Here is a 12,422-nt window from a genome sequence, read left to right as displayed (position 1 = left end):
CACAGATAGACGATAGACAGACAGACAATCCCACTGTTTTCACTCCCTCGATTCCGTACCTTTTTTAACGAATGTTCCACCACATTCTCTGTCGAGTTCCCAAAGGGGGTGCTGGCAGCGTTGTCCTCAAACCCGGTGACCTGTCCATCCCCCTCTGTCAGGGAACAAAGGCCTTATTGTGACTCGGGGCATCTGCGACAGAAAGGCAGCGCGTCACCCCAGGAATGGCAAAATCAGCTCCCGCCCGCTCAATTAGTGCTAATTGGCCGGTTCTTTTCACGTCTTGGTTTGTGGGGGGGGGGGGGGGGCTTCCCATGTAGACCGAGGGAGGGGGGCTAATGGAATTTAATTGTCAACTGACACTTGTAAAAGAAGTCGGTCTTTAACATTTAACCGCAATAAAGGTAGATGTATAGAAAATTGCCTAATGATTCTGTTCCAATGGGTCTTCTGGAAGCTTCCATCAGTCGAGGCGTGTGTAAACACAGAGCTCAGTCTTATGTAGGCCTTGTGATGTGGTTCTACGGCCATAACACCTCCAGCCAAAGAGCAAATCTCCATTCTGAAGCTTGCGTCCTGCATCTTTGACATCTGTGGCGTCCAGATGCTGTTGAGCGAATGCAGGGGAATCTCATGGAGGCTTACTCCAAACCCCCCCCCCCCCCCCCAATCAGAGGAGGAGAATCTCCTTCAGAGGGGGGTGCTTTGTGGCTCAGCAAGTTAAGTCTCTGAGCCCGTGATCGGAAGGTCGCTGGTTTAAATCCCATCCTCATCAGAATTGTCACATTTCCTTCTGGGCCTCCAGTGAGAATGAGGGATCCCAGATCAATAGCTGCCCCCACACTAAGATGCCAAGCTTCGCTGTCGCCAAGTGCATGATGGGATACGAGAAAGCCAAAGCATTCCAATGTAGCAAATAAGGCACAGCTCCACTTTGGTGTCAGCTGACCACAAACCTGCGTCACGACCCACCCAGCACCGTTGTCATTTGACTTACAAGCAACTTACACCACTGACACTCTCAACTCCAGTACACGGGTAGTTCACATCGGTCCAGTACAAACAACTGGCAACCTGCCCATTGTATACTGGGCGTTTCTTAAATGGGGAACGCCAGCGTAACAAAACAGCAAGGTGCGGAAGCGAGGGGATGATTTTCTACGGCTTTAAGCTGGTTCACACTCAGGTGTCCAAAGACGATAAATAAACACAGGAAATACTGCCGCCCCACATGCAGTGAAATTAAGCCCTACGGCGAGAGCAGCTTTATAGAGCAGCACGCTCCTGGCAGGGTCCTCGAAGGGTTAAAAAAATCTTTACAAATCTGCCGAAATATTTCGACCCATGTAAAAAAACATGGGGGGGGGGGGGGGGGTATCGCGGCGGATCTTCATGCAGGATGCAGGTACCAATTTGTTGAATGAGCTTTAAAAGTGAAATATTAATGTGCCAGCTTCCCAGGTCAGGTGACCTTTGGTGGTGAAGGGGGGAGGCGGGGGCCCAGGGCAGGCGGGGGCTCAGAGCAGGCGGACCTTCCTCTGCCAGCTCACCGGCTGAGGAGTTTGTTACGTTAAATTAGCCCTGTCTTTTGTCTTCTGGACATGCCACGTCCAATCGGCCGAGAGGAGGGCAGCTCGTGAGCTCAGTTCCGTGCTTTGAATGCTAAAAATCGAGGACCCAGATTATAACACACACACACACACACACACACACACACACACACACACACACACACACACACACACACACACACACACACACACACACACACACACACACACACACACACACACACACACACACACACACACACACACACACACCGGGTCAGAGGCCTTCCTGAGTCCCCCTCGCTTTGCAACACAGCACCACCACGGCCGTCATGTGACCCGGCTTCAAAAGAGACGCTAACCTCCGGTCTGTCATTAGCATGGCTGCTAACGCTGGTCGGCCGCCCCAAAGCCTCAGGGAGAACGTGGAAGCAGGAGCATATTCCAGAAAAGCTCACTGATCACGCGATGAAAACAGGGATGGACAAAGCAAACACAGGGAAAATGTCAGCTAAACTCCACTTAGCCGGGACATCCGGGTCGCGCCCCTGGGAATGTGACGGACCCTACGCTACGTAGCTAAGCCATATGGTCGTCGGCAGGGCTCACCTTGGTGCGCCTGGTGCAGACGGAGGCGCAGCTCCTGCAGGGAGGTCCGGTCCGCGGCCGACTGCACCCGGAGCAGGTCCAGTGTCTCCTCCAGCTCGGCCCTGAGTTAGGGAAAGCGGCAGCGGGTGCTGAGTGAAGAAAGGGCACAGCGTCCAAAATGACAACGGTGAGGAAATACCCTAAATTTATTCGAAAAACCTTGGCGACTGAAAAAATGTTTTTTGGGGTCAGCGGCTGGAGCAGTTGCAGTTGGTCACGCTCAGGGGAACGATATGATTACTCAGCTGGCCACGGGACTCGAACCCGTGACCTTCTGGACACGGGCACAAATCCCTTCCCGTGTGCGGGACTCGTGATGAGGCTTCCGGGCCCCATCAGCGCGTCGATCCCAAGGATGCGCTTCACCTGTGCGAACACGGTCACTTTAAACAGCGTATCGATGTTAAAAAAAGGATTCATATAATAATTTGGCAGCACGTTCACAGGGTTTCTGCAATTTTCACGTGTCAAGCCTTCTTAGCCGGCGTCTGCAGCTGCCACAAGTCACACTTAAAACACCTCAAGTGGTTAAAAATACCATCCGCCATCTTTCCTGATAAGGGTGAAACGCCTCGAACCTCCGCATCCTGCAGGCCGGCATCTTCTTCCCTCACCTGCTCACTTCACCCAAGGTTCCCCATTTCCCTGTGCAAATACGCCGCACACAGACCGTCACCCTCCTGTCCCGGAAAGTCCCTCTCATGCGGTTTGGGGGTGGGTAGGAGGTACCCCCTGTCCTTCGGCCGACCTCGAGTCTGCGGGGGTCTCCCAGAACAGAGCCGCATTTTCCAGAACGACAGGCCTGGTGAGGACGTCTGCGCTCTGTGTCCAAGATGGCCGCCGAAGGCCAGCGCCTATGCCACAGCTGTGACCCGGCCTCTGCGGACCAGATGCCTCCCCAATTTAAACCCAGACCACGAGCTATTCACCCTGCCCCCATATAATTGCTTCGGCGATGGTGCACCCCCCCCCTCCTCAGCTCACCATTTCACAGGCCTGTGATTCCTTGAGCGAACAGCTCAATTTGAATAACAGATGTCTATCCGCTGCCCGTCTGGGCTCTCCGGATAGTTCCTCCTCTCCCCGGGCCTCCTTCTGGTTGAATATTTTCAGAAACACATAAATAAATGGATTACACACAGCAGTCAGGGTCCCCTCCTGCCCACACCGGGCGGGGGGGGGTCACGCCACAGGAAAGACGGGGATGCCGAATCTAATTACTCAGGACGTCACGTACGTGCGTGCACAACATCTACGCTGCGTTACCTGAGCTCCGAGGGGAGTCGGCCACGAGCTGCTGGGATATTTATCACAGAGAAAGTACCAGAAAGAGAAAAACAACAGCCAAAAACATCCCCCAGTATTCTTATGATTCCCATAAGGCACCCGATATATTATATGGAACACATCGCTTCTGAAACTCCCATGACTTTTAAACATGCATTAAAGTTGTGTTCCGAAACTGCCGAATCGGAAAGTTTACCGTCACAAACGTCGCCGGTGGAGCGGGCCGGATTTACTACTAAACGTCACAGTGGAGGAGGTCAGAGGTCACAGATGAAGTCTCACACCACGGAGCATTTCTGTTTTATTTCTTTACTCGTCTTTAGTTCACAGTTACTGTACCTCCCTGCAGATGTTCAGAGGAAGTTGGAGTGAAACTTGAGAAATCATTAAATGCAGAGCTAAAAAAAAAAAAAATATACGCAAAATTAATTATTCCTAAGAACTCATCAAATAATTAATGGAGGGGCGCGGTGTTATTTTTGAGACGTCGGTAAATCGCCCCCGTCTTGTCTTGAGCCCTCGACTGAGGGTAAAAGACCCTCATTACTTCAAATATTTTTACCGATCGAGATGAAACGGAAAATAACGACTGCAAAAGTGTAAACTTTATTAAACTTCATTAAAGTCAAAGTCTGGGATTGCCGCGTCTCTTATGGTCACTTGTAGCAGGGGATATGCTCCGCAAATCGCATTAAGGGCTTTTCCTGGTGACGGCCGATTCTCTCAGCCTTTGATATCACTGCAGGCAGGGTCCGATCCAGGAGACATGTTTACTCTGATCATAAGGTCGAAATAACTCCAGCTCCTACCACTGAAAAAGGCTTTTAATGACAATTAACAAGCGTGGATGCCCGCCCAAAGAGGATGATGGGTAATCGTCACAGCCAAATGGTCTCAAGCTGAATCAATATTCATTTTTTCGCTAAGTGGCAAGGATGAAATTTCAAACTTAAAGATGCCAATTTCGGGTCTATTTCTATTTACTTAAAACCATTTAACTAATTAATTCCCAACTTCACAGCCTCGTCAGGGGGGCCCTTATCAGCCCTGGCTGGTAAACACCTGCTTCAGATAAACTCCAATATCTCATCGTCCTGAAATATATATTTTTTTTAAACGCTTAAACGAGTACGCAGCAGGCGACTGGAAGATATTCCACAAAGTTGGAAGCTCTTAATCACCCGATTAAGTCAATTGGCATGATAGCAATTAGCGGGTAATAATGGAGGTAGCAAAATAAAATAAAATTAGACCAGCTATGACAGGTACAACAGGAGATGACGAAGTTAGCATACGTTTCACGATTTTAAGAAAAATACCGGGGACATAATTCAAGAGCTGCAGTTAAACGTGGACACAGCACGCGGTCGCGAATCGACTGGAGAGAATATTTTGCGCGGAGACATTACCGCCAGACAGCGCCATCGCCTGCTACCGCGTTCCGGCAGGAGGTGATTAACCGCTAATGACGGAGCGCGGTGCCGCGGCACGCGACCTTCAGACGGCTGTCCATCTTAATGCGGCCAGCGGGATGGACCGCTACCGCCGCCCTGGATCCCCGCATCCCGTTACCACGCCGAATAGACCCAGCCTTAATTGTCGGCCATCAACAATAATTTACTTTGCCGGCCACGGAACAGCTTGATAAGGAAGAGGAGCCTAATTACGTCTTGCGTGCCACGGCCCCCGCCTGCCAGACGATAGCGGCGGGGCCTGCCGAAAATGAAAGGGCGCCAGTCGGAGCTCGCTTACCGCCCGGCCGTGGCCAGGGATCACCGGCAACCCCGACGGACGTGAGGGGGGGGGGCTCCCCCGTGGCTTCTGGGGGGGGGGGGGCACCGTGGCCGTGAGCCCGCAGCGTGCCTGCCAGCCGTAATTAGCTCGGACAGCGCCAGCGCCGGGAGAAGAGGCGAGGCGAGGCCGTAATGAGCTCAGGTGGGATTAGCGGGACAGAGAGGGAATCCCGTACGGGCCGGGCAGATCAAACAGGGCCAGCCGCCCTCCACATTAACCCAACTGCACCCCCCACGGCCTTTCGGGGTAACATAGCCGAGTGACACCTACAGCGGACACAGCGAATGGTAATTAATGCCCCTCCCCCCCCCCCAGCACGTTACGCAACCCGCATTACTGCGAGCGACAGGGATGGCGCAGTTTGCCACTGTCTGTTTAGCATGCGCTTTTATGCATTGATGCACAGACATGCATTATTTACACCCGCGCATTAGCGGATGACACCAGCGATCCTTGCGACTTTCTAACAGGAGGAAGACAACCGGCGTGTAAGACGACGGAGGAAGCATCTGATCTTCGACACACCGAGAACAGTCTAGCAGACAGACCGCCATTCATCTTTTTTTTTTTAAATCTTAAAGAGTAATTGTTAAACATGTGGGGGGCGGGGGTAATGAGATTGACAGAATGTTATGAGGGACAGGGGAAAGAGTGCGGCACTCCTACAGGGTGACCACTGAGTTTATTGGGGGGGGGCGTCCACAAGGCAAGGCCAAAAAGCCAAGCTTACTTCTCAGCCAGGAGACGCTGGTTTTGGTGCCGGAAGAAGGCCAGCTCCTTCCACACAGCATCGCTGTCCTCCTGACGGAGCTGCTGCGGGTCGGGCCGCTGGGTCCTCCTCGGGGACCTGGGGAGGGGGGGGGGGGGGCGTTAGGGCTGACGTATACCCACCCACACAGAATGACAGGAGGAAGCACCCCAGCAAAGATTCAACAAAAACCATCATGACCATCTTCAGTATAATATAAAAAGCTGGACACAGACAGACAGACAGACAGAGAGAATTAGCAGTGGTATCTCTGATTTGATGGAAGCGACTACTGAAAACAAATCTGTCAAGAAGGGGGGGGGGGTGATATCACGCATCTTTCCCCTTTGCTATTCAGAGCAGGAGTGTAAAATCTGTTTATTAGAGCAACTTTGATCAGGGCGAAGATATTTTAATGTTGGCTAATTTTATTTACTTGCCCTCCCCCCCCAACCTCCCCCACCTGATTAAAAACTCCTTCTAAAGGAGCTGCTTCTGGGCCCTTTTAGGGTGAGATAATCATAAATGACAGGTGAGTTTCACAGAGCCGCTGCTGAATGGTCCTGACGAATGCTGACGAGGCTGGGGGTGCGGTGTGAGCGGGCCGGCCGGAGCCCGACCCTCAGCGGAGAGGGGTGGGGGGGACACTAACACCAGTCACGGTACAACAGCCCCCTAAGTAGCCACCAGTCCCAGGACGAATTCACGACCCGCTCTGGACCTGTTCGGCTGTCCAGTTAGTTCACGAGCATTATAAGTAAGAGGAAGCTTTGGGGGCAGTTTTGGGGTTAAGTGCATAGTGGTGATTTGATGATAGCTGACTGTGAGCCCATGACCTTCCGGACAGGAGCACGGGTCTCTAACACACTGAGCTCCACAGCGCCCCCAAATGGCCATAAACATGTTTCATGTGTGGAGAAGCATGTGACCTGCTCCCTCCAGGGAGAAAGATGGTACCACAGACACGGTGTGGGTCGCCACCCACCAGCCCTGGGAGTCCTCCTCCGCCTCCCGCAGCCGCTCCTTCACCAGACGGAGGCGCTGCTGCCGCTTGCCGTGCGCTCTGCGTAGCTCCTTGTTCTCCTCTGTCTGGGGGGGGGGGGGGTTGGGGGTGTACAGACATGTCACCTGCATGCCTATGCGTCTCAGCCAAAGACAAGAGCCCTCCTGACTACTGACGCTAACCGGTAACTAGCAGAATCCACTTTAATCAGGCCACTATTACTGAAATCAGCTACCACTGTCAATGTTTATCAAATATCATCCACCAATAAATACACTACTTAATAATTAAAAGTCAAATTCAGATTAATACTGTCATTTAATATCATATCATATCTTACAAATATCAGTGATATAGTCTGTTTGGTACATGTGACAGAGACAGCACCCCATCCAGCCCTAACAAGCTTTATGCCACAAGGAAATGTTAAAAGACAAGTCTGACAACACAGGGAAAAATAACAAGAACAAGGTTTGCGGAGAGAGCCCCGGAGATGACCCCCCCCCCGCCTGATGCCAGAGCGAGGCTCTGACAGGCCCGTCCTGGAGCCCGCCTGACACCGGGGACGTAATTACAGCAGGTATTTACATGCCCTGCCCACAGGGGGAGAGCACAGCCCCCCCCCCAGGTGACCCCCCATCCCCACAGCGGCTCGCTCTCATGGATGGAGGGCCCCGGGTCCTATTCGCTTTGTTGGTCAATATATTAAAAAGAAGTTTATTTTTTTCCACATGTATTATCTAAACGATGTAGGTCCCGGGGCGAGCGTATGGATTTTCCTGACAGGCCGCCCCCCCCCGTGGTCCACTGCCCAGCTGATCTTAATGGGGGGGGGTCGCTAAATACGACCCCGGTATCTGCTCCGGCAGCCAGGCCAAGCTGGGGGGGGCGGGGTTGCTTAGCACTGCCCGGACGTAGGGCCCTGCCAGGGGGGGGGGCGGGGGCCCCCACACACAACCTGTTATTATTAACAAGGACAGAGAGTGGAGCCGCCGGCCAGCGCTGTGACGGGTATGGATTTAGCGCGGGCACCCCGCGGCGGCTGCAAACAGACCCCCCGCTAATGAAAGGCTGAGCGATCGCTGCCCCCCCCGCTGCCCCCCGGCAGCGTGACAGCGCGTTACGCACTTCACCGCTCCGCTGACCTTTCAGGTTCCCCGGCTCGCTGGCGCCACTCGCCTAACGAAGCCGACCCACCGTATCCAGAGATCCAGAGGGGCCCAGGGATGCGGCCGCGGCGTTTCTGGTGTTTCTGCCTTGGCGAGAGCAAAGGGGAAAAACCCACACAGTCCTCGCGTGTTTAACGGAGGTCTTAAAGGGGAGTCTCCTTAAAGGGACACGGCGGGCAAACTGGAAGGGACACACCCAGCCCTGACAGCATCCATGAATTAACACGCTGAGCCGTGGTGAGGATGCAGCAGCTGGGGGAGCGGAAAGACCCCAGATCCACCGAACGATAAATTCACAAACTGACAGCACTGTTCAGTCAAAACCATTACAGGATCACAGTGAAAATAAAAGTCAAATGTGGAAGAGCAAAAATCAGGGGCCATGTCTGAGAGGAGGTGTCAGAGTGGCTGGGTTTGTGGGGGTGTTGCTGCTGGAAGTTCAGCTCCGTTGTTCCCACTGCCTGAAGGTGGGGGGCTTTAAGTAACACACACACAGACAGACAGACAGACACAGACAGGCCAGTCGCTCGCACCTTCAACCTCAGCAGTTCCTCCAGTTCCTGCATCCGGCACTCCAGACTGACCCTTCGCTCGGAATGCTGGCTCGCCGGGGACAGGGACCTGGAATGCTGCACAGGTGCATCCTGGGAAGGCAAGCGGTAACACGCTTGAATGGGAGTCAACGTTGTATCGTGGAGAACGTGTGGAATCAAAGCATGCGGAATAGAGAATCCTAATAATGAATTATATTAATTTAAAAAAGAACCTTAAGAGATCACCAAAGGAATAGGAAGCAGGGTGTTACGGTGCTAATGCTAACGTCGCCGCTAACGGTGCTCAGCGCGCCTTGCTAATGAGCGTGTTCATTTACATTTACATTGTTTCCCTCACAATAATGATGTCCCATTAGGGAAGACTAAAGGGTTACAGATTCAGAAATGCAAGAAGCCTCATTACAAAGCAGAGCCGGGGGCGGCCTAATTGCTCCAGGAAGAGCCGGGTTACACTTGACAGGACAACTGGAAGGCTGCTGGGAGAGGAAGAGCCAGAGAAGTCGGCTGCAGGAATGAGGATCCGTAAGGTAAGGGGCTTTGGGAATGTGGATCCGTAAAAGCGGGACCCTGGGAATATGGATCCGTAAAGGCATAGCCTTGGGAATGTGGATCCGTAAAGGCGAGGCACTAGGAATGTGGAATCCGTAAAGGCAAGGCACTGGGAATGTGGATCTGTATTGGCAGGACCTTAGTAATGTGGATCCATAAAAGCAGGGCCTCCGGAATGTGGGTCCCTGTCAGTGGGGCCTCGGGAATGTGGCTCCATAAAGGCGGGTCCTCAGGAATGTGACTCCGTAAAGGGCGGGTCCACAGGAATGTGACTCCGTAAAGGCGGGCCCGCGGGAATGTGACTCCGTAAAGGCGGGTCCTCGGGAATGTGACTCCGTAAAGGCGGGTCCTCAGGAATGTGACTCTGTAAAGGCTGGCCCTCGGGAATGTGATTCTGTAAAAGGTGGGTCCTCGGGAATGTGACTCCGTAAAGGCGGGTCCTCAGGAATGTGATTCTGTAAAAGGTGGGTCCTCAGGAATGTGACGCCGTAAAGGCGGGTCCTCAGGAATGTGACGCCGTAAAGGCGGGTCCTCAGGAATGTGACGCCGTAAAAGGCGGGTCCTCAGGAATGTGACTCTGTAAAGGCTGGCCCTCGGGAATGTGATTCTGTAAAAGGTGGGTCCACAGGAATGTGACTCCGTAAAAGGTGGGTCCACAGGAATGTGACTCCGTAAAAGGCGGGTCCACAGGAATGTGACGCCGTAAAAGGCGGGTCCACAGGAATGTGACGCCGTAAAAGGCGGGTCCACAGGAATGTGACTCCGTAAAAGGTGGGTCCACAGGAATGTGACTCCGTAAAAGGCGGGTCCACAGGAATGTGACTCCGTAAAAGGCGGGTCCACAGGAATGTGACTCCGTAAAAGGTGGGTCCACAGGAATGTGACTCCGTAAAAGGCGGGTCCACAGGAATGTGACGCCGTAAAAGGCGGGTCCACAGGAATGTGACTCCGTAAAAGGCGGGGCCTCAGTAATGTAACTCTGTAAAGGCGGATCCATAAAGACTGTATGGTTCTGAGTATATGACCGTTGCAGTCTCATCATGCGTCTTTAGCATACCTGGGAAGTACAGAGCAGCACATGAGGGTGGAGCCTTTACCAACCCACATGGAAGAACACTGAAAAACGGGAACAGGAGGGGGGGTAGTCACAAAGCGGAAGAACTTTAATCAATGATAAACCCCCTCTCCGAGTAGCTGTATATTCTGACAGACATGTTTTTGGAAATGAAACTGGGGGGGGGGTGTCAGAAGGCTCGGTAATACTTCCGAGCCGCAGCACAGGGGGAAAGCATAAATCAAGAGCGGGAAAGCCGGAAGGACTAAGCGAAGGTTCCTTAAAAAACAGAGGGAGAGAGTTAAATGCTGACGCAGCAGCGGGTGGCCGCTGAGCGATCCATGAGCATGCGTTGGGGGGGTGGGGGGTGCTGCTGCTATTTCATGTTCTGTGTGGCCATGCAGGGCCATGGCCTGGCAGCTGGTGAGCGGTGACCTGAACCCGGCAGGCTGCCGCATCTGAAAGGCCGCCACAGAAAGCCATTTAAGGGAGAATGGTCTGCCCTGCCCCGGGGAGGGGGAGGTGGTCACCCTGTCATCAAAGGGCCTCTTCATAACAGAGACCCGACACAGTCAGTGTCCCGGGTGAGTGTGTGGCGAAAATGAGCGCACCCTGCCTGCAGAACGAACTGGACTCACTGACCGGGCCAGAGAGTGTCAGGCTCAGCCTCTCCCAGCCCTTTGCGGTCAATTTGTGAATACACATACTGGGCCGGCTCCCAGAAACACCCAAGCACACGTCCATCCATCCAGAACCAGCGAACCCGCCGTGAGCGGGAATCCCAGGTGAGCGTGGACATTATGAAATAAACAGGAGGTCGGGCAAGCTGTCCATACCCCCCCCCCATGAGCAGAAATGTTCACAGATGCATCTGTGGCCACTGCCCAGCACAGGGTTACGAAAACAGCAGATTCCGGCAGCTCGGTCTGTCACCCCTGCCAGCACCAGGACTGGCCCCCAGCAAGGAGGCGGAATTGGAGCGCGTGACACACTCACATTGGGGCTGAGCCCTGAACGTTAAGCTCAGAAACCGGTCAGCCGCAGGAGAGTCGTCCAAGCCTGGAGTTCTGCCGGGGTTCATGGTGACCACGCTCGCTAGAGCTGGCTGAGGTCCCGTTCACACACGTGCTCCAGGTTCCAGTGGAAAGGTCCAGCTCACTGAGGCACCATTACTGGGCAACTTCCTGCCAGAGCCCTACACAGAGTCCCATCTCATCTGAACACAAGACTTCTGCACACCTCATAGGCCAACCAGGAACCTCTCTGGTATTAGGATAGCTGATGTTCTTATGGAACAACATTTTAAAATATGCATATGTATGCGCCACATGAGACGAGATGGTACTTTATCGACTGGCACACTGACTCAGCTTCCTGTAACAACTAATCTCAAATCCAAGATTGACGACCTCAGCATAAACTGCACCAATCACAGCCGCAGGTGTAGGTCATGTGATGCCATTTCTTTCCACTTCACTTTTTCAGGTTATCGGCAATGCTTAAGGATCGACGGTGTGCTCGAGTCGGGCTCACCTCGCGTCTCTGTGGGAGGGGCCGCGTGTCCTGGTTCCGGTTGGGGCTGGCGGACGACATTGGGTTGCTGGGAGCAGGTGGGTCCTTTGGCAGTTCCTGAAAGGCAGAACCCAGCCTGTTTCACGCACATAGTGTACTTCATCAAATCATGCACAAGTCAGTAACCGCATCGTTATAAACCTTCCAGCTAATTAATTATTACAAACAGTAAAAGGTTCTTATTAAGTGAGGTTTATTAAGACTTCCAGGGAATAATCATAGGTAATTCACTCAAAGGTAATTAAAAATTAGGCATGGAAAAAAAAACATCAAGCACAATCGAGGAGCAGATTCTTGGCAATGCCAAGACCGACTGATTCGGATCAGGATGAATCCACAGCAGAGAACACTGTCCCAGAAACATGGTGGATCTTTCACCCGCTACAAACAGAGTGAAACCTCTGAATACAAACCTGAAAGGTTTTTGGTTCAATACTTTCGAATCAGTTTTGTTGTTTAACTGAATCAGTGGTCAAATGAGGGGTGATCATTTT

General features: G+C 52.8%; 1 protein-coding gene across 5 annotated transcripts in view; it reads right to left on the bottom strand.

Moving 5' to 3' along the window:
• Positions 1 to 12,422, bottom strand: part of cntln (centlein, centrosomal protein) — a 49,228-nt gene that overhangs the window by 20,407 nt on the left and 16,399 nt on the right. For 4 of the 5 annotated variants that reach the window (XM_023799512.2, XM_023799511.2, XM_023799510.2 and 1 more), the window contains 6 exons: positions 11,890 to 11,985; positions 8,733 to 8,843; positions 7,013 to 7,116; positions 6,010 to 6,126; positions 2,160 to 2,260; positions 60 to 172 (listed from right to left, as the gene is read on the bottom strand). In XM_023799512.2, the coding sequence (XP_023655280.2) occupies positions 60 to 172; positions 2,160 to 2,260; positions 6,010 to 6,126; positions 7,013 to 7,116; positions 8,733 to 8,843; positions 11,890 to 11,985 (642 nt within the window). The remainder of the gene's footprint in view (positions 1 to 59; positions 173 to 2,159; positions 2,261 to 6,009; positions 6,127 to 7,012; positions 7,117 to 8,732; positions 8,844 to 11,889; positions 11,986 to 12,422) is intronic. The other variant, XM_023799513.2, reaches the window with a different exon arrangement.

The sequence above is a fragment of the Paramormyrops kingsleyae genome, chromosome 25, assembly GCF_048594095.1.
Source record: "Paramormyrops kingsleyae isolate MSU_618 chromosome 25, PKINGS_0.4, whole genome shotgun sequence".
NCBI lineage: Eukaryota > Metazoa > Chordata > Actinopteri > Osteoglossiformes > Mormyridae > Paramormyrops > Paramormyrops kingsleyae.
The sequence above is the reverse complement of the archived record's forward strand: the minus strand, read 5'-3'. Positions and strand labels throughout refer to the sequence as shown.